The sequence below is a fragment of the Ipomoea nil genome, unplaced genomic scaffold (genome assembly GCF_001879475.1).
Source record: "Ipomoea nil cultivar Tokyo-kokei standard unplaced genomic scaffold, Asagao_1.1 scaffold2805, whole genome shotgun sequence".
Classification (NCBI taxonomy): Eukaryota; Viridiplantae; Streptophyta; class Magnoliopsida; order Solanales; family Convolvulaceae; genus Ipomoea; species Ipomoea nil.
In genome coordinates this window covers 3,764,988-3,785,764 of record NW_017619233.1, presented here as the reverse complement: position 1 = coordinate 3,785,764, position 20,777 = coordinate 3,764,988, and the positions used below count along the sequence as shown (strand labels likewise).

At 35.1% G+C, this 20,777-nt stretch overlaps 3 protein-coding genes across 6 annotated transcripts; all 3 read left to right on the top strand.

Moving 5' to 3' along the window:
- Positions 1-1,203: 1,203 nt before the first annotated feature.
- LOC109158217 (DNA primase small subunit-like) lies at positions 1,204-6,120 on the top strand. Of its 3 annotated transcripts, XM_019306102.1 has the most exons (17): positions 1,204-1,345; positions 1,530-1,641; positions 2,019-2,069; positions 2,180-2,355; positions 2,511-2,585; positions 2,680-2,791; positions 3,349-3,433; positions 3,529-3,580; positions 3,662-3,723; positions 3,816-3,931; positions 4,031-4,143; positions 4,447-4,515; positions 4,681-4,738; positions 4,901-4,974; positions 5,341-5,389; positions 5,572-5,651; positions 5,797-6,120. In XM_019306102.1, the coding sequence occupies exons 2-17, from the start codon at positions 1,560-1,562 to the stop codon at positions 5,857-5,859; spliced, it is 1,317 nt and encodes a 438-aa protein (XP_019161647.1). In that variant the 5' UTR covers positions 1,204-1,345; positions 1,530-1,559; the 3' UTR covers positions 5,860-6,120. The 3 variants fall into 3 exon arrangements, with proteins under 3 accessions (XP_019161647.1, XP_019161648.1, XP_019161649.1); XM_019306103.1 differs by lacking the exon at positions 4,447-4,515; XM_019306104.1 differs by lacking the exon at positions 1,204-1,345 and having other exon boundaries at positions 1,592-1,641; positions 2,023-2,069.
- A 1,821-nt stretch (positions 6,121-7,941) lies between these two features.
- Positions 7,942-14,283, top strand: LOC109158216 (ABC transporter B family member 26, chloroplastic-like). Of its 2 annotated transcripts, none has more exons than XR_002050332.1 (17): positions 7,942-8,526; positions 8,724-8,851; positions 9,217-9,304; positions 9,422-9,544; positions 9,655-9,758; positions 10,557-10,611; positions 10,689-10,759; positions 10,912-11,014; positions 11,118-11,328; positions 11,611-11,678; positions 12,177-12,233; positions 12,341-12,415; positions 12,528-12,576; positions 12,661-12,942; positions 13,624-13,697; positions 13,771-13,831; positions 13,914-14,283. XR_002050332.1 is itself a non-coding variant. In XM_019306101.1 (17 exons), exons 1-17 carry the CDS (start codon positions 8,065-8,067, stop codon positions 13,992-13,994), a joined length of 2,118 nt encoding a protein of 705 aa, XP_019161646.1. In that variant the 5' UTR covers positions 7,944-8,064; the 3' UTR covers positions 13,995-14,283. The 2 variants fall into 2 exon arrangements, 1 of the variants encoding a protein (XP_019161646.1); XM_019306101.1 differs by having other exon boundaries at positions 7,944-8,526; positions 12,502-12,576.
- A 3,837-nt stretch (positions 14,284-18,120) lies between these two features.
- On the top strand, positions 18,121-20,471 carry LOC109158266 (altered inheritance of mitochondria protein 32-like). The gene is made up of 5 exons (XM_019306172.1): positions 18,121-18,534; positions 18,709-18,794; positions 19,095-19,397; positions 19,555-19,638; positions 19,972-20,471. Exons 1-5 carry the CDS (start codon positions 18,124-18,126, stop codon positions 20,300-20,302), a joined length of 1,215 nt encoding a protein of 404 aa, XP_019161717.1. The 5' UTR covers positions 18,121-18,123; the 3' UTR covers positions 20,303-20,471.
- The last annotated feature ends 306 nt before the right edge of the window (positions 20,472-20,777 follow it).

Sequence of the window (20,777 nt, the reverse complement as noted above, 5' to 3'; positions counted from 1 at the left end):
GAGTTTGACACACATTTAAATATGGTACCAAACTAAGTCAGATTGGCGCCAAAATGGATATATGAACATAGCTGTCAAAAGGCAAATTATGCCCTGGACCCGTGTCCACAATTCCCAAAACGACGTCGTTTTTTTAAAAAAACGCGTCATTTAGTTTAAAAAAAAAAAAATCACGCGCGTTTTGTCGTTAACGGCGTTATTTTTTTTTTTTTTTTTTTTTTTGGATTATGAATGTACAGTTATGCAATTATGAAAACACAGAGCTCTAACATTATGAACTTACAATTATGAACATATACAGTGATAAAATTTTGACCATGGAGCTTTAAAATTGTGAATATAGAGCTTCGAAGATTATGAATGTACAGTTATGGAGTTATGAATGTACAGTTATAGAGTTATGAATCTACAGTTATGGAGTTATGAATCTACAGTTATGGAATTATGAATGTACAGTTATTGATCGAATTATGAACAAAGAGCTCTAACATTATGAACTTACAATTATGAACATATAGTGATAAAATTATGAACATAGAGCTCTAAAATTGTGAACATAGAGCTTCGAAAATTATGAATGTACAATTATGGAGTTATGAATGTACAGTTATAGAGTTATGAATGTACAATTATGGAGTTATGAATGTACAGTTATAGAGTTATGAACGTACAGTTATGGAGTTATGAATGTATAGTTATTAACATATAGTAATAAAATTATGAACATATACTTCTATAACGAAGCGGTCTGAAATTTTTTTTTTTTAAAAAAAAAAAGAGATAATAGTACCTAACGACACTGTTACCCATGTCCAGCAAGCATGCTGAACACGAGTCCAACGCATAACGATTGCTTTCAAAACGGGTGGGCTCATATTGGGTTTGTCTATAAACAGTAAAACAGGTAGACCCGATCCCTTTTTTTACTCAAGTTGAGAAAATTCCAACTCAATCCGTGGTTGGACAGGCTAATTATTAATTGGGATATTGTGTTTGAAAAAATTAATTGGAGTCTCAAGTATTTTAATTAGTAATTGTGGAATAATTTATTAATTTTTCGATTTTTCCGTAACCAATATAATTGCTCGATAGATTATAGCATTTACTTAGGTGGGTCATGACATTAAAAAATTCTAATTGATTTGCTTACAAGAATTTTACTCTATAAAAGTCCATGTATCAGTTTCGATTATAAACTTCAAAGCCTCAAAGGTCCATTTTCTGGCCCAAAACTTTCCCGCAAAAATGCAACGAGGATAACATTGCCGCCAGTTACATTTCCCGCCATTTCCAATTAACGCCCAGTCGCACACCGCCCGCCGTCGAGAAGCTCTTCCTGTGCAGAGTAAGCTTGTTTCCCCACTTATGCAAATATATACGATCTTTAACATTTCTACTAGTAGCTGTAAATACATAGCTATATTTTGCCCGGAACTCAATTTTGATTTTCCTACCTTTTCATGTAGCTAGGGTTTGTTGATCTGATAATCTAATTATCCATTTTTCATTAAATTTCTTTTAAAAAACAGGATACTTGTCGATTTGTGGAGTTCTTTAAGATGACAACTGAAGAAGTTGGATGTGAGCAAGATAATTCGTTCCCTGATGGCTTCAACGCTAATTATCTCAAAGTTTATTACGGTAATTTAGGTCATATCATTTAGTCAGCTATGAATTACTTGAAATTAGGATAAATTTATGTTTGAAGAAAAATTATGAATTTTGTAGTTAGTGTTTCTGATGAAACAAAGTATTTTACACCAATAATCCTATAATATTCAAAGGAAAAAGTTTACTGATTTGTTAAAGTTTCGATAAATGGAGAATTTCTGAGTAAACTAACTTGGTGTGACCTTGATCCCCCTCCCCTTGGTTTTGGTATGTGTTGTTACTTCATTTTTATTTTTAAACCTTAATTCATCACTATTTAAACATTTGGACATTCAACAATTTTTTTTTTTTTGCAATTTCTTTTCTATTTATCTTATATTACCCTCACTGTAGTTTTTGTATGGCAGGAAGGCTTTTTCCATATGTTGATATGTATAAATGGTTGTCATATGGAAACGGTATATTCTAATTTGCTTGAGCAGCATAGGCTACTGCGCTACTCATACTCTATTATTCTTTCCTTTTTGTTTAAAATATCTGACTGTTTGTCTTCAATGGAATTTTCTAGATGGAAAGCATCCTGGTTGTGACCAGTCCTATTTTGGACGTAGGGAATTTTCATTCACTTTAGATAATAACATATATCTGCGGTTTCAATCGTTCAATAGTGCTTCTGACTTGGAAAATGCCATCAAGGAGAAATGTCCATTCAAAATTGATATTGGAGCTGTTTATAATGTTGATGTATTATTTCTATACTTGTTTCTACCTTTAATAGGGTTTTTCTTCTATTCTTCTCTCTTTGTTACAAGAAAGGGGAATTCTTTTTAGTTATAACCTCTGTGCTTGTAAAAATATAGGTCCTCTTTAACATATCTTCATTTACACCTGTATTGCAGCCTGCAAAAAGGCATGCCTACGCACAAGGTGATAACAATTTCACACCATTAGAGAGAGAGCTAGTTTTTGATATAGTAAGCTCTTTACTAATGTCAATTGACAACCTCCTTATTACTATGTCAAGTGGCTTTATCTTGATATCAATCACATCCATCTTTTTTACTGCAGGATATATCAGACTATGATGATGTTAGGTATTGTTGCTCAGGAGCTGATGTTTGCTCAAATTGCTGGCCACTTATGACGGTTGCTATTAAAGTCATTGATACTTCCCTAAGAGGTATGCATATATTTTATAAACTGAACACACTATATCTTACTGCAATTTGTTTCATTGAACCAAATGCTAAACTGAGAGGAAACCGGTAGACTATTATGCCAAATCATGATTGTAGACCTTTATAAGTTGCAACGTCTCATTCCTTGCAGTTTTCTTACATGCTCTTGTCAATAGCAATTGTTAAAATATACTTTACCCGACATGTTCACAATAATTACGAAGTACAAACCATCCCCTGCTCACCAATCTTGTTGCTTTTTATTGAGGACTTAAAACTTTGTGCTTCTAATTAGTTGTGGTTTTCAATCAGATAAAAGAGTTATTATGTTTTAGTCTATATTGACACCATTCATCTAATAGTGTAGAAGCCTCCTCATTGTTATTTTCAATGTCTTCAATTCATTTCGTTTTCATTCTTGTAGATTAGTTGTGAACAAGAACTGAACTGTGTTTAAATTACCTGATAATATGGTCCAACACTATTATGGCACAAGTTTTATTTGCAAACACAATGATGTGCATAAATACAAATCTAGATTCATATGTTTTTTCTACAGAGGATTTTGGATTCAATCACATTCTCTGGGTGTACAGTGGCCGGCGTGGTGTCCATTGTTGGGTTTGTGATCTAAAAGCTAGAAGGTAATGCTGTTACATGGGGAACTGTAAATTTAATCATTATGTCGCAATTTTCTGCAAATTTGAATGTGTAAACTTAACTGCTATTTTATGACCAGGTTGAATAATGAACAAAGGGCTGCTGTTGCTGATTACTTTCGTGTCTACAAGGTTCTTTAAATCTGTTTTAGATGGCAATGGTAAAATTTATGATACCATATGGAATTACAGAAAATTTTCTTGAAATTTCAGGGCAATGAGAATAGCAATCGAAAAGTTTCTCTCATGGGTCCTGCACTTCACCCTTTCCTAGTGTAAGAGTGATTATCTCTTTTTAATGTTATATGCTTCTTCCTGATTTTAGGTTTAGCTCCATTCTCTTTTGAGTCTCATTAAACCTATGCAGGAGATCATACACGGAAGTCTTAAGGGATTTTTTTGAGAACAAATTGCTTTTGAGTCAAAATTTGTTCTCGAGCCAGGAAAGATGCGAAAAGATACTGGAAATGATTCCTGATGAGTGTATGGATGTTTAACTTTTCACAAATCAATCTCAAGTTACAAAGAACTTTATAGCTACTTTTCATTTCTCTTTGAATAAACTGACGGTGATTGTTGCAGATATTGTATCTGAGCTCCGGGCAAAGTGGCAGGAAAACAAACGTGTGAAAGATGATATTAATGTTTTCAGATGGGAACAACTAAAACATCTGCTGCAATCTGGTAAACACAAGGTATATACTTCAGGTCAACATTCTCTTTAAAACGACGTGAACATATATCTTGTATTTTCTGACCTATTGTCAACATTTTTATTTTATTTTCCACTCTTTAGCGTGACAATGTTACAGCTGCAATCTACATAACTGTTGTTGAAAACACTTATTCTCTTTTAATCTCAATTTCTTGTTTGGACTTCACATTAGTCTTAGATTAGATAAGCTCATCAAATTCAAGCTGTCACATTCTCTTTTGAGTTTCTATTATGCTCAGGTTGATTTCTGTTTTTCTGAATCCGCTGTAATTTAACATTTCAGGCCCAGGGAATTCGTAGATGTGTTGAAGAGATTGTGTTTTCTTTTACCTACCCTAGGCTTGATATGGAGGTTTATTTTCTCATCATTCGACTGCTTGATCTTTTTTTTTTTTCTACGTGCAATTGCAGGATATTAAGATATGATAATTTTTCCAAGCAATAAAATAGGATTGACTTATACTCTGTATCCTTTTGATATATTGGTGCATAACCCTAACGTGCAAACAACAACCAGGTTTCAAGACACTTGAATCATCTACTGAAAGCACCATTCTGTGTGCACCCCCAAACAGGTTCTCTATTTTGATTTTTTTTTTTTTTTAAAAAAATTTCCTTCTGTTGATTTTCTTAAAAAGTTCCAGACTTGAATCCTTTGATCTTCCCTCATTTTCATATATGTTTTTTGGTCTGTATAATCTTTTAGGTTGCATGTTGATTCTTTGCTTTTTCTCTAGGCCGTGTCTGCATTCCCATTGACCCTAATGAATGTGAGGAATTTGATCCCTCTGATGCACCAACTCTTTCCCGGGTATGTTTTATTATTTTGATTGTATCTATTGCCACTTAGTATTGTAGATATAATCCTCATTGGATTCAATTAAAAAATTGGTTGGCCATTAGGGGGAGAATGCTAATCTGACTATTCAAAGAACACATAAAATAATGTGTTTTAACTTTCTCCTCCATTGGGAGTAAGCTTATTTACTTAGCTAAGAAATTAGATTATGTGCAAGAGAACTTCAATATCTTGCTGTAGCTTGACATGTTACTATGAAGGTTGGCTGCTACATTAGTACATTGTTAAGAAAAAAATGCTACAATGCAGCTGCTACAAAAAAATGTTATCTATAATTTGTGTTTTATATTCTTCAATGTTCCATTGTTCTATATGCAGCTTCTTGGAGAACTTAACATGGGAGGTTTTAGAGCCGATATGGATAGTGGTATGCCCCTTAATCCTAGATTATAAATTCAGTGCTCTATTCTAACCACTGAAATTTTGAGCCGCACTCATGGCAGAAACACTTGTCAACTTTTAGTAGTTGAAGATTGATTTTTTGTTTTAAATTTTTTTCTGCTGTTTAAGTTACTGCATTTCTTACATTTTGCCTGTTTCATATTCCAGAATGGGATGGAACCTCCCTTGGGAAATCTGTCAGATATTTCAGACAATCGTTCTTGCAACCACTGCTAAAATCCTGCAAGGTATATTCCTCTCTTCTTCACTAGTGGATCTAGAGATGTGTTGGTTTTGATGATTGATGTAGTTTCTTAAGGTGTGTAAAGTAATCAAGCAAAAACAAACAGGTCGGTCTTATAGAAACTACTAAACCAGTTTGTAACTGTGCAGGACGATATAGAAAGTTGTTATAGCGCCAAAATTCAGCAGGGAAAGAACCCGCTAAGTTGGTAGTGATTTCTATCCGGCCTCCATCTTCTTTCTTCTCTTTTAGTGTAGGAATTTGCTTGTAATGTTATAACACCTGTCAGTTATCCATGTGCTCTAATATGTATGTAATGTCAAGAAGTCTAGAACTCTGTCATATGCCCTCAAAGTAATTATAAAGACTGACTTTTTGAGTGTAAAACCAGTGGTGTTATGCGCCTGCATTTGGCATCCACTTGCTGTATTTATAGATGCAGAGAAAAAGGGAATTCTCTAATCTTTATCTTCTGCAATCACTGTTTTACCTCCCTAACCCTATATTTTTGGAATTCACTTTGTGATGTTGATGACATTGTCAAACCTCTGAGGTGAATTATTGGGAAACTAATGATTGAAAATGCCAAATAATTGAATTAGGAAGTGCCTTCCGAGTACTAAAAGTATTTCCAAATGTATTGTTAAGTATTTTTAAATGTATAATCATAATGACATTGAGGAGGAAGGTGATGAGAATCAATAAGTGCCATTTGTGCACTCAAAGCATTTATGAATGCACTGTCAAGGGATCAGGTGCATTTGATGCTTCCCCTGCAGTTGTGCGGGTGGATGCACGTTAATCACTAATCTGACGCACTTAAAGTACACAATACACGCACATTAAACACACAAACAAAACACGTTCAGAACACAACCTCACGCATGTTAAGTACAAAAAGACACACACTTTAAGTTTTAAAAACAACTTACATTAAATACATACTCATGCACATTAAACACAAAATCCATACACTTTAAAGTTTCAACAACTCACATTAAGTACACACTCATGCACATTACACACCTGAACCTAAACATACCCTATATCCATTTTAAATCCTCAATTGTACATATATCCCATACCTCATGTAGCCAACGACTCAATGTCCCCACACTAGAGTTTGAACCTGAGACCTCTCAACTGAGGGGTCATAGCTAGGCCGCTCGACCACATCAAAATATATATATATATATATATATACACGCCCATGTTCTGATACAACGTTGCTCTCCCATGCAGACATATCAGAATTGTAAGATGAGCTGAGATAAAAATGATGAAAATCAATGAAGAGGAGAAATAACGAGATTACAATTTCGCAATTTCCTGCACAATCTATATTTCAGGAGTGGACTACATGCTAGTGTTTTGTGCACTTAGCATTGCATCACTCAATAGGTCTATTGAACACACTGTGTTTTTCCCTTTTTGGTGTTGCACCACATATCACTCATAAGTGCATTAGAGAGCACCTATAAGTGGACCACACGTCATCACTTAATGTACTACTGAAATATACCAAATGTAATTTTGTGATGCGCTAAGTGTTGATATGCGGTGCACTTATAGGTGCTTTGTGGTGCATTTATGTGTCATTTGTAGTGCACTACTGCACTTAGTATTGCACCACTCAACGGATCTATTAAATCCACTGTATTTTTTTAGTGGTGCACCACATATCATTCATAAGTGCACCATACATCAGCAATTAGTGCACCACCAAAATATACATGGTGCACAAAATTACAAAAATATCACCGCATTTTTCTCCTTTTGATTGATTTTCAGTACTCGGTGGTGCATCATAGAGCACTCATTAGTGCACCACAGAGCACTCATTAGTGCACCACACATCAGCACTTAATGCACCACCGAAACATACATAGTAGACAAAATTACAAAATTATTACCGCATTTTTTATCTTCTTCATTGGACTCCATCTGTATGATCTGAGCTCTTCCTACGGATTTGATGTTCGCATGGAAGAGCAGCAATGCCATATGAATCAAATCCTATATATGTATATAATTCAGATCAAATAAAAAGAGGCATCCAGATAAAAATAGTGACACTGTATTTTTACGTTATCCAAAATAAAATTGGGCTCACAAATTAGAAAGATAAGTGAAGAAGGGTTGTGAATGCTCTTATTTTTACTTTACTTTTATTATTTGATGTGATAAATTATCTTTATCTTGTAGATTTTAAATTCTAAAAAAAGGTCAATATTAAAATTTAGTGAGAGAGAGACTAAAAAGTACGGAGTAATATGTTTCTACTTACGAATTCACAATGCAATGAATGCATACCAACGTACAAAACTACAAACCAATAATGAACCGGATAATGGGATCATAACACCTTCATCCCGTCGTTTTGGCAAAAGCATAGAGATCAGAAACACTTGTTGGAAATGGCCATTTCGAAGCTCAATCTGTATACACATACATGTCGTCAACATTTCCAGAATACTGTTCCGTTTCCAGTCATCTCCAAATCGTCAAACTTCAGCGTCAAAACTGAACTCAGGTTCCCCTATTCCCCCACAATTCAAGATGTTAGGATTAGGTTTCACAGCTTCATTTGTAGTTCAAATTCTACTCTAGGGAACGAAATCTTGGTCCCAACCGGACACGGGAATACCTGGAAAAGTGAAAATGAGATTCTTGGCAGTTTGCGGAATTGGGTCGATTTTATCAATTCCGTGTTCCCCGGAGGAAGTTGGTGGAGTTTACGCGATTGTAAAGAAGAAGATGGTTATCCGAATGAGGAAAAGCCGATTACTGGTTTGAATGCTCTTTGTAGAATGTGGGAATTTATAGCGGATGGTAAATGGGCAATATACACGGGGTTTGGTGCTTTAACTGTTGCGGCGGTACGTATATTAAGTTGAGGCTTTTTGTCACATTAGTTCTTTGATTGGGTTTATTTAGGTTTTTAAAATGAAGATCTCAGGTTGTTCTACTGTATTTGCTGTCTGCATGGAAACATAATTGAATGATAGTTTGGGTTTTGGAATCCTTTGTATTTCCTTGTAATAATTTCTATCCAATTCCTGTTTGTTTTCTGCAGCTTGCAGAAATCAGAATTCCAAGTGTATTGGCAGCATCCATCTTTTCGGCACAGAGAGGCGAAACTATGTTGTTGTACAGAAACTTGAAGCTCTTGGTTTTGCTATCTTTAATCTCAGGAATATGCAGGTTGCTCATTTCCTTTCCTCTATTTAGTATACCATGTTGAATTGAAAATTTTCTGTCAAAGTTCTTTCAGCTCTGTGCATATTATGTCATGTTGGTTATTCAACCCAATTAAGTGCTGGAAAATGATAATGGGCCAACCATAAGAGGGGAGTGAAAATTTTCTTTTTGCTATATGTTTTCTGAGTTTCTGTAACTCAGTATGAGGATGCAGTATGTTGCTTGTTCCATTACAATGTATCTCAGTTATTACTTCTAGCTATATTCTTTTTCTTCATCAAGATTTTTGGTTGAGAATAGCCTTTTGATGAGACAATTGATGTAGTTCAGATTTAACATATCTTCACTGACTTTTATCTGAATTTTAGTGGGTTGCGGCGTGGCTGTTTGGGATATGCGAATACTACAATGCTTAAGAATCTGAGAAAAAGGTTGTTTGGTTCTGTTCTTTCTCAGGTTTGAGTCTTGTAACTTGAGTTTTGATATCAAAATTGTGGATCTTATATTACAACCTATTCAAACAAATTTCTTTGATGTTCGTTTGTTTAGATAGTGATCTTGTCTTTCTTGCAGGATATATCCTTTTTTGACAGACGGCCGGTCGGTGAATTGACAAGCAGGCTTGGAACAGATTGCCAAAGACTATCGAACACTATTGGAAACGATATACATATGATGGTGAGAAGTACAATTCAGGTAGGCAATATGGTTAATCCATCTTTAAGTCTACACCTTATATTACAAAGTCTGTGACATGGTTTACTTGTTATGTACGTCTAACCTCCTTTTTGGAGTACAAATTTCAGGGAACAGGTGCATTGATCCACTTAATGTCTTTGTCATTGCCACTTGCCTTATCGACAATAATTATATGCTTTGTCCTATCAACCGTCTTTCTTGTCTATAGCCGGTATGTTTCAATACTTGTTTTTCTTTACTAAACTAAAAAACTTTCCTTTTATTGTGATCTTTTTTGTGGTGTCATTCACTTGCAAGTTTAGCATTGTGGCAGTAGGGTCAATTGACCCATTGATTTTAACTGCAAGTGTTTTATATTGAGTGGGGTGAAAATGTCAAATTGCATATGAACCTCAAGGATTTCAATGTTCATTTCAATAAAATGAATAATTAGACTACTTTTTTGTATCAAATTTTCTATCAATTCATCTATTACATCATGGATTTGTTATTAACTGAAGAGCTTTTGTTTTAAATGGAAATTCTAGTCTTGCAAAATAATTTGTGTAAACAAGAAAGAACATTTTGTATCATCTTGTATATTGAATTGTGAAGTTGGTATTAATATCACAATTGCAACTGCAGCAATTGTAAGACAACTTTCTTATATCCGTTTCATTAAGAACAGATTGCACAACAAAATGGGACATCAATGGCTAAATGATAGATTGATTTCCTTGTAAAGTGTATTGAGAAACAAGTCCTTAACAGCTTCAGCAACAAAACTATTATTCAGTGGTTACAAAATATGAAAAAAAGAAGAAAAAAAATTTGTTGACATTTGTAAAAACTTCTGTCTTAATTTTAGTACAGAATAAATCAAACTTTACATTTTCTAATTTCATAAAATATATATCAATGTATGCAGTGACCGAGTGATGATTGTAAGATTTTGACCCTACTAAACCAAAATTCTGCAGTTGTCACCAGTGCCATTAAACTATTTTCAACATTTATATAACTCTTGTAGGTACCAAAAGAAAGCAGCAAAGCTTACACAAGAATTCACTGCTCTTACTGTTGAAGTAAGCTTTAGATCTTTGCACTTTATTTTTTGTATTCTTTTGTTCGTATGTGATTCTTATCAACCCGAATAATCTAGGCTGCTCAAGAAGCATTTTCTTTGGTGAGAACAATCCGTACTTATGGAATGGAAAGAGAGGAGGAACAAAGGTATTGATTTTAAAATAAAATTTCCTGTTTGGTTTCTATATCTCCATAAATATCCATTACTTGCAATACTTAAGCATAAGAAGCTAGAAATTGCTTTCACTTTTGTTGACAGGTAATCATTTCTTATTAAGTTATATCACCTTTTTTATTAGGTTTAACCATTGCCTACAGAGGCTAGCTTGTGTTGGGATGAGAGAAAGTGTTGCAAATGGATTTTGGAATCTCAGTTTCAATGGTTTATACCGCTCAACACAGGTTAGCTATTTCCGAATCTGGCGTCTACCACATACATGCCCCATACGTCATGAAGTTGCCCAATATTTAGTTTTCTGTATTTATCTTAGATGATATTTTTTAGGTTTTTGCAGTCATGTTGGGAGGAATGTCTATAATGACCGGTCACATTTCAGCTGAACAACTTACAAAATATGTTTTGTACTGTGAATGGTTAATTTTTGCTGCTTGGAGGGTCCAGGACAACATGTCATCATTTCTCCAGTCCGTTGGAGCCTGTGAAAAGGTTTTTCAGTTGTTGGATCTCTTTCCAAGTGATCAACACCTGTCTCAAGGCAAGTACTCCACGTCTCCACCCCACCTCGCTCTCTCTGATAAGTGGTAATGGTGGTTGAATTGAGATATTATAGTAAAATGAGCTTCTCCTGGATATACACATGCAAAATTTTGTATAATTTCATTATTGTGATAAATTACCCTTTGGACTTGACCTAGTTAGTTTGCATATTACTTTTCAATCACAAGTTATAACAGAATATTTCCCTAACGATATTTTCTCTTTAGTTTGTGCTTTGTCGACAAAGGACCGTTATCAATGGTGTTACTGTGTTTTGCAGTAGTGAAAAGGCTAACAAGAAGTATACAGTTTGTGAATGTGTCCTTTCAGTACCCCTCCAGAAAAATGGTACGTCTTCTGTTACTTCTCATAATGATGTCAAGAAGCATTTCTCCACAATTTTGTGTAGCTTTGGTCCAAGTTACTGTCAACAGAGTCCATACCTAGATATAAGTGCTTGTTGCTGTAACTTAAATATTGTGTAGTATAGGATTATGCAAATGTAACTTGAAAGTGTTCTGGTAGCAATGTTGTAGAAGGCGCTAGGCGTTAGTCGGGTGCCTAGGCCTAGACCGGCGAGTAATAATAATTAGAAAAACACAGCAGTGTACACATTGCACACCAAAAAAAAAAAAAAAAAATCAATCAGCCGAGTCGGGCGCCGAGTTTGGCCGACTCAGGCGCTAAGTTGGCCGACTCGAGTGCCTAGGCTGCCTAGTCGGCCGACTAATATCTGCCTAAGGGTAAAATCCCCTCGGCCTTGTGGTGCCTAAGCAGCCGCCTAGGCCGATTTTTACAACACTGTCTGGTAGTTCTTCAATGTTAATCTTCTAAACATTTGGACAGGTGCCCTGCCTGAAAAATGTCAGCTTCTCAATTCAAGCTAATGAAGTAACTGCAATTGTAAGAAACTTAGCTCCTACCAACAATTATGTAATAATGCTGAATTTAGAAGCATTTTATTTTCAAGATAATTGAAGTAATGACAAATCCTCGAATTTGTTGCAAAGGTTGGTTCCAGTGGTAGTGGGAAAAGTACGTTAATCAACCTTTTGCTTCGCCTCTATGAACCAACTGATGGCCAAGTAAGCTATTCTTCTATTGTAGGCGATAGCTCTAGGATGGATTTCTTTCCTTGTTCTTAAATTTATGGTTGCCTTGTGGATAATAGATTATGATTGATGATTTTGCGCTTAGAGAGCTGGACATAAGCTGGCTGAGAAGAAACATTGGATATGTTGGACAGGTTAGTTTGCTTTGAGAGAGATATGAGATGATCGAAAGCGAGAAGCTAAGGAAGTTTTGATATCTGAAATATGTATATTAGCAGGAGCCCCACCTTTTCCATTTGGATATCAAGTCAAACATAAGTTATGGGTGCTCCAAATCTGCAACTCGGGAAGACATAGAACGGGCTGCAAAGCAGGCATACGCACATGAATTCATATGTTCACTTCCCCATGGCTATGACACAATTGTCGATGATCATCTGTTAAGTGGAGGCCAAAAGCAACGCATTGCCCTTGCCAGGGCCATTCTTAGAGACCCTACTATTTTGATCCTTGATGAGGCTACTAGTGCCCTGGATGCAGAAAGTGAATACTACATCAAGGTATATCTTTTCTTTTGTAATTCTAAGGAAGGAGGGGCTATTGGGTGCAAATTATTCACCTAATTACATAAACAAAAGGAAAAAGTGCAATTAGATTCCAATTATTCATAAACAAAAGGAAAAAAGTTCAAATTATTCACCTAATTACACACAAAAATGCAATTGAACCACAAAAATGCAATTGAACCATCCAACTCAACAAAAGTGCAATTAGATTCCTGAACTGTCCAAAATTATACAATTCGACAAAATTTGACTTGGGTGCAATTAGATTCCTGAACTGTCCAAAATTATACAATTCAACAAAATTTGACCTGTTGCTTAGATAATTGTTGATGTGGCGGTCATCTTGTTAAAAAAATATTATTTTTTAATTTATTTTAATAATTTTAAATAAAATGAGAATAGTAGTGTTATGATTCTGGGAATTGTTTCAGGAATTTCTTCATGGGATGGGTTCCCACTGTTTTTTAGAATTATTTTTTTAATAGGATGACCATTATGTCAGCGATGACCTCAGGAACAGGTCAAATTTGGTCAAATTGTATAATGTTGAACAATTCAGGACTTTTGAGTTGGATGGCCTAATTGCACTTTTGTGTGTAGTTCGTTGATTAATTTGAACCTTTTTCCTAAACAAAATGAGAATGGTAGTGTTATGATTTCTGGGAATTGTTTCAGGAATTTCTTCATGCTCTTAAACATGATAATGATGGTGCTAATGCAAGTAGAAGTGTGATTGTGATAGCAAACAGGTGAGTGAGTTTTCCACCTCTCCTGCTACTAGTTATTCCATTGTGGTTGTGATTTTCATTTTCTTCTTGTCAGGTTGTCTATGATAGAAGTTGCTGATAAAGTAGTGGTTTTGGATAGGGGAGAAGTTGTTGAGGTAAAACGTACACTAGCTTGTTCACATATAGTATAGAAGATTACATGTTTAAAAGTAAACAAATTTGATTTGGTGTGTGCAGATGGGTACCCACTGTGATCTGATTAGGCAGAATGGGATGTATGCCAAGATTGTAAAGATGCAAACTGACATGCTGCCTTAACAAACAACTGTATTATCTATCACTCTAAGCCATTAATTAAAACTGCAGAACCAAACAAAAGTGCTACAAGCTAAGCAAGCAACAGAGAAGTATTTGAAGGTAGATTATATTATATGGTTTTGTGGTTGTGGGAATCATTGATTGTTACTACAGTTTCTCCAGGGCTTCAGTGTTGAAGTCATTTGGCTGTGGAAGCTGTTGGTGAGGGAGGCGTTTGATTTCCTCCCCTGCTTTCTTGTTATTGCTGCTTTCTTCTGTCCACTTGCTTTGGGGCTTGCCGCCTTCATCATCTTTTGCCTTCACTTCCCTTTCCCCATTGCCTATCTTCTTCTCCTTTCTTTCCATGTCTATGTTTAGTTTGCTGTAACGGCCTGCCTTGCCTATATTAGTACCCGTTGGAGTTGGGGTCCTCCGAGTATAGTGACATCATCATACTATAGTTTTCTGAGTATAGTAGCACGATCACGTTATGGTTCTCTGAGTATAGTGGTATCGTTGTCACGTTTAGTCTTAAGCTTTGTCCTTGCTTAAATTAATAGAAGGACCATGACTTGTTAGATTTGGACTATAAACCAGAGTCCATGAATGATTAAATTGAAAATTTAAGACTAAATATAAAGGTGTCACTATACTCGAAAGATTCCATATGATATTAAATCATAATATATTTCAACACTTTTTTTCTCTTTTTCTTGTATGTATGCGTTGCAATCTAGCTACCTTCCACGTGGCATGGCAATTGGCAAGGCAAGACAATGACATGCGGCTTTTGCCACGAGGTGGCATGTGGTACTGTATGGCAATCATGTTTTAGTTTTGATTTCTAATTTCCTGTCTCATATATTTAAGGAATTTTTCAAATATATCTTTTATTATTATTAAAAAATATATTTTATTTTTATTTTTATTTTTAAAAAGTATATTCTGGTAGCATATATATTTATTTAGTACTCCATAATGTTTTAACCACCCACGAATGTTTTTATCCACATTTCTTTAGGTGAACATTCTCTTCACAATTTCAAATTACTTAAAAACAATTTTTTTTTTTTTTTGTATTGTTTATATGAATTGCCAGAATAAAGATCATAAGCAATGTGAAGCATGCAGTCTTGAAACTTTGTGACATGCCTTGTACTTGCGTAACTTGCCCAGCCATGCTCAGCCGTTTATTTATTTATTTTATTTTATTTTTATTTTCAATAATTATATTATGGTTATGGTTTACCTTGTAAGGTGAATTACTGACATAATATTTATTTTTAGTATATTAAATGTTCATTTTTAATTCATTAAATGTTTATTTATGTGTATTGAAGGTTTATTATTTGATATACTACTTAAAACTCTAAAAGTAAATTTTCAGTGCATTAAAAATAAACTAAAACTGAATATTTATTCGTGGTCCACATTGCAATGTTGACCATGGTCCATAAAAACTCTTTGCTTAAAAGTACAAAAAAAAAAAAAAAAAGAAATGAGCCCATTATTAAAATTATCTGCATAAGGAGTGATCATGGAAGGGAGTTTGATAATTCATTATATGAAATTTTTTGTGAGAATGGTATTTTGCATGAATTTTCAACTTTCATTATACCTCAACAAAATGATGTTGTTGAGAGGAAGAACATGGCATTACAAGAGATGGCCGGTGTGATGATTAATTCAAAAAAAAAAAAAAAAAAACTTCCTTAGCGCTTCTAGGCTAAAGCAATGCATACTGCCTGTCACACCATCGACAAGGTCTACTTTGGACCAAGAACTAAGAAGACTCCTTATGAGATATGGTGATGAAGGAAACCAAACCTTCAGCATTTTCACATTTTTTGTTCAAAGTTCATTCTAAATGATAGAACTTCAAGAGGGAAATTTGAGTCAGAGTGATGAAGAAATATTTTTGGGGTACTCTCCAAACAATAGAGCCTACAAAGTGTACAACAAGCGTACTACATCTGTGATGATCAGTTAGTTGAATATGAAGAATGGATACGAGTATACGACTTACCACTTCATCAGAATCACAGCGACCTACCACTTCATCAGAATCACACTCTTACAACAAAAGTTAGAACATATTATTGTGACAAGGACATGGAACTGAGCACAAACATATTCTAACACACCTAAGACAAATTTGCCATCTACTTTTGAATTGCTGCAACATAGATTTGATCGAGCAATAAAAATTCAGAAGAATTGTCCTTTGGACAAAATAATAAGAGATCCAGGTAACAACCAAAATCTTCTGCCATCCCCCGATCTTAGACCACAACTTGTGCTCAATGAAAGCTAAGACACTTTGTTTGTTCTAGCCAATAAATGATGGGAAGCCTAGGTAACGATCAAAATCTTCATCATAAACTACCCTAAAAAAATCATCGATCCACTGTTGCATTTTACCATTTGTGTTATGGCTAAAGACCATGCTGGATTTATTGTAGTTAATGGCTTCGATAAACGCCCTCTTATAAGTTTCAAGGCAAAATTTGACAATAGCAACTTCATGTTCATTATCATTAACAAAAAAAGAAGTTGTCATCTACAAAGAACAAGTGTGTAATTGCGGGGGTGCCTCATGCCACCCAACACCCATACAATCACCTTTGCATTTCATCTCATGAAGTAAGATTGATAGTCCCTCCGCGCAAATAATGAATAGGTAGGGGAAAGCGGATCTCATTGTCTATGCCTCTAGTATGAATAATAGGTCCTACCCAATCTTCATTTACTTGAACTCTATAGCAAATTGTAGACATACACAACTTGACAGACTCAACCCACATCTCCGCAAATCCCACCCTTATTAGCATGCCATGTAGGAAATCCCACTCCATACACTCGTAAGCTTTAGCCATGTTTAACTTCAACGCAACCCACCCTACTCTACCTTGCATTTTCCTACATAGAAAATGTCAAACCTTTGAAGCAATTAAAGAGTTTGTTTGGCAGAGCTTATTTAGGAGCTTATAGCTTATTTTAAACTACTAATAAGCTATAAGCCTTGTTTGGTAATGTTCCCAAAATAAGCTCGTAGCTTACCATAAGAGCTTATTTTGGAACGCTACTTTAGGTAGCGTTCCAAAATAAGCTCCTAGCTTCCTAACTTTTTTTTTTTTTTTCATCTTTATCCTTATTATTTTAAAGAAATAATATCATTTACCCTTCCCAATTAAAATCATTTTCTCTTCTCCTTTATCCGCAACTTTCACCGCAATTATTATTATTATTATTATTATTATTATTATTATTATTATTATTATTATTATTATTATTATTATTATTATTATTATTATTATTATTAGATGAAGGAGATTCATAACAATATTACTACTTTATTATGAGATGCTAGATCATGATTATGCTAATAATTTTATTTCAAAATGTTAATTATTTTTAAGACAAAATGTTAAATTTTAATATGTGAACAAACTAATTTAAAATTTATAAAGATATCATTTTTTGTCTTTTTACATTTATTAACTTATCAAAAAGTTAATTTTACCAAACACTTCTGGGCTCTGTTTGGCAGAGCTTATTTAGGAGCTTATAGCTTATTTTAAACTCCTAATAAGCTATAAGCTCTGTTTGGTAATGTTCCCAAAATAAGCTCATAGCTTAAAATAAGAGCTTATTTTGGAACGCTACTTTAGGTAGCGTTCCAAAATAAACTCCTAGTTTCCTAACTGTTTTTTCATTTTTATCCTTATTATTTTAAAGAAATGACATAATTTACTCTTCCCAATTAAAACCCCTTCTTTTTTTATAAACCGCTAATATAATCGGCTGGTCAAACTCGCTAATACAATCCGCTATCTACCGCTCATCGCTAACCGCTGATAACCAAAGAAGCCCTTTAAGTAACTCGAATATCGAAATAACTCACAAAATTTCAGACTAATTCATTCGGACCACTAGAGTTTGACTAATTTTTCATTAGACTAAATTTTTTATATCCTAACTATAATTTTTTTTTTTTTTTTTTAAATTTTAACACTAATTTTTTTTGATTTCATGATGTCAACCCATCAATTTCAAATCGATTAGTGAGGCGTATTCGCAACTCCCATGTCCATCCTCTACAAACGAGCTTCCCAAAAGCGTGGGAGACACGCACAAGCCGTCACAGTCAATGTCCTTGATCTCTATGCATTCCAGGAAACTTGCAATTGCGTATTCTTCACTTGCGACGTTCTCTCTCAATCATATTTCTCTTGCCCCGATTACCATAAAAATCTCTCCATTAAATAAACCCTTCATCTTCTGCTCTCCACGAACCCTAGCTTCCACCATGGCCGGAGAATCGGAGAGCTTTACTGAAGCTACTGCCGTCAGCGATGACGTCAAGTTTGGGTTCGAGAGGTCCGAAATGCACCAGAGCAACCTCGCCGGTACTGTTGAACCGCCCTTCGATCGCCACGTGTTCCTCACCTACCAATCTCACCAAACTTGGCCTTCTCGCGTTGAGGACTCCGACTCCGATCTGCTTCCCAAGCTACTCTCTGCTGCTATCAAAGCTCGTAAGGACGATATTAAAATCAAGGTCAGTATTAGCTCAATTTTGGTAGTAGCTTCTTTTTATGACTATGAAATGGTTAAAATGCATTAATGATCATGTAATTTGTCTGCTAAAATATAGGATATGGTGTTAATGCTTGGATATGTAACTTAATTTGAGATTTAATGTATTCTCTGCTTCGGTGATTTTGTGTGGTAGACTCGGTTGACAGTCTGTGAAGGAGGCAAGGATGTCAACTTATCAGATGGTGATGTTCTGATTTTCCCTGATATGGTCAAGTACAGGTAATTCCGTGGATTTGTTAGTATGTTTCAACTGTCGATCTTCACATGGATTTGTAATTCTCAAATTTCATTCATTATTATCGAAAAAACAGCCACTAGTTTGAACTTTCCTTTTGGAGGATTGACCTAATTAATCTTCTGAAGAAACTTCTAATATTAGCAAAGATCTTGTTTTGGATAGCCTTTTCTCTGCCCTGTTGAGTGGTGAACTTTGTTATCAGTGCATTCAGTGTATCAACTAACTATTGGATATTTAAAATTGCTTCCATGCCTTGATTGTTTGCAATTTTTTTTGTATAGGGGTTTGAAGGAATCTGAAGTGGATGGTTTTGTTGAGGATGTGCTTGTGAGTGGCAAGCCCTGGGCTTCTGGACAGCAGGGGTCACTACATGGTGCATATGTATTTGTCTGTGCCCATAATAAACGAGATAGGAGGTGCGGTGTTTGTGGACCTGCTCTTATCGAGAAATTTAAGGAGGAGATTGAGGCCAAGGGCTTGAAAGAACAAATTTTTGTAGCTGCTTGTTCTCATATTGGAGGCCACAAGTATGCTGGTAATGTTATCATCTTCAGTGAAGTTGAAGGAAAAGTTGCTGGCCATTGGTAATACCTGAATCCTTGGTGTCATTTCTAATGTTCTTAGGCATTATTTTTTTATGTGTCAATAATGGAAATAATGCAGGGATATCTATCTTTAGTATAACTAGCCATGGTAAGGATATCGTATTTAATAGTCTTAATATCTATTCTTGTAATTCAGGTATGGTTATGTTACCCCAAATGATGTGCCTACGTTACTTGATCAGCATATTGGAGAGGGTAAAGTCATCGAACGGATCTGGAGGTGTGAACTAATTTTTCTTTGTTTCTTCTTTTACTTTCTCTTTGCACTCTGAATTCCTGCCTTGGTTAATATCTCAGAAAATGGATGGACGGACTGACACAGCATTATTGTATAAATAATGCTCTTTGGACTTGGGATGCAGCTTTGCTTTTGAGAAAATATTAATTTACCTTTGGAAAAATGGCATTTTTTGTTGAATTTTCTATAAAGAGTTTGATGTCTTGAATATGCGGTTCTACAGTGTCTTGAAAATATGAATATATGTTACTCAATTATCAATGGTGCTTATTGTGTGACTAAGGAATAATACATTATGCGCCATGGTGACTGCAGGGGCCAAATGGGATTACATGCTGAGAAAGCTGCTGACAAGACAGATGAGCAGAAGGTTCCTAATGGAACCAACGTGGACAACAAAGAAAACAAACCCCAAGAAACTCGTACTGAAGAGAGCAAAGGAAGTTTCACGAGCTGCTGCCAAGGTGCTAATGGAATTTCTTGCTGCAGAGATGCGAGTGCTGAGGAAGTAGAGAGCAAGAAGGCACAGGGAGGCCCTTTGAAGTTTGGGAAATGGGAGCAGCGTGACATTCTTACAGCTGTTGGTGTGGTTGCGGCTGTGTCGGTCGTTGCCGTGGCATATGGCTTTTACAAAAGAGCCAGGTAAAACATGCTTGGCAGACTTCATCTAAAGTTTTCAGCCCAATGTTTTTTGTAGACATAAACTTACATATGTGCAATAATTGCATAACATATTTATGTGGTTATTTGTTGAGTGAAAATAATATAGAAAAAAGAACTGAAATTATTAAGGCAATGCCACTCGTATAACTGCATATGTTTGGTAAAAGTCAGCTGAATACCTGGCAGTGTCTGATTTCTACATAGGCTGTGATGAGTACCTGACCAGTTTATATGGATGTTGTTCAGATTCACTTGTGCTATACTGCTATATATACATATGAACCTAGCTTGAGTAACAACAATAGTGGTATTTTTGTATTTGTAATATAAAAGCTATTCCCAAGAGTATGAGAATAGCTAATACCAAGACTCCCCTAGGAATGGCTATTCCCATTGCAAAGGGAATAGCTCATTCCTAGGAATGATATTCCAATGACAAATTGACCACAACAAACAAT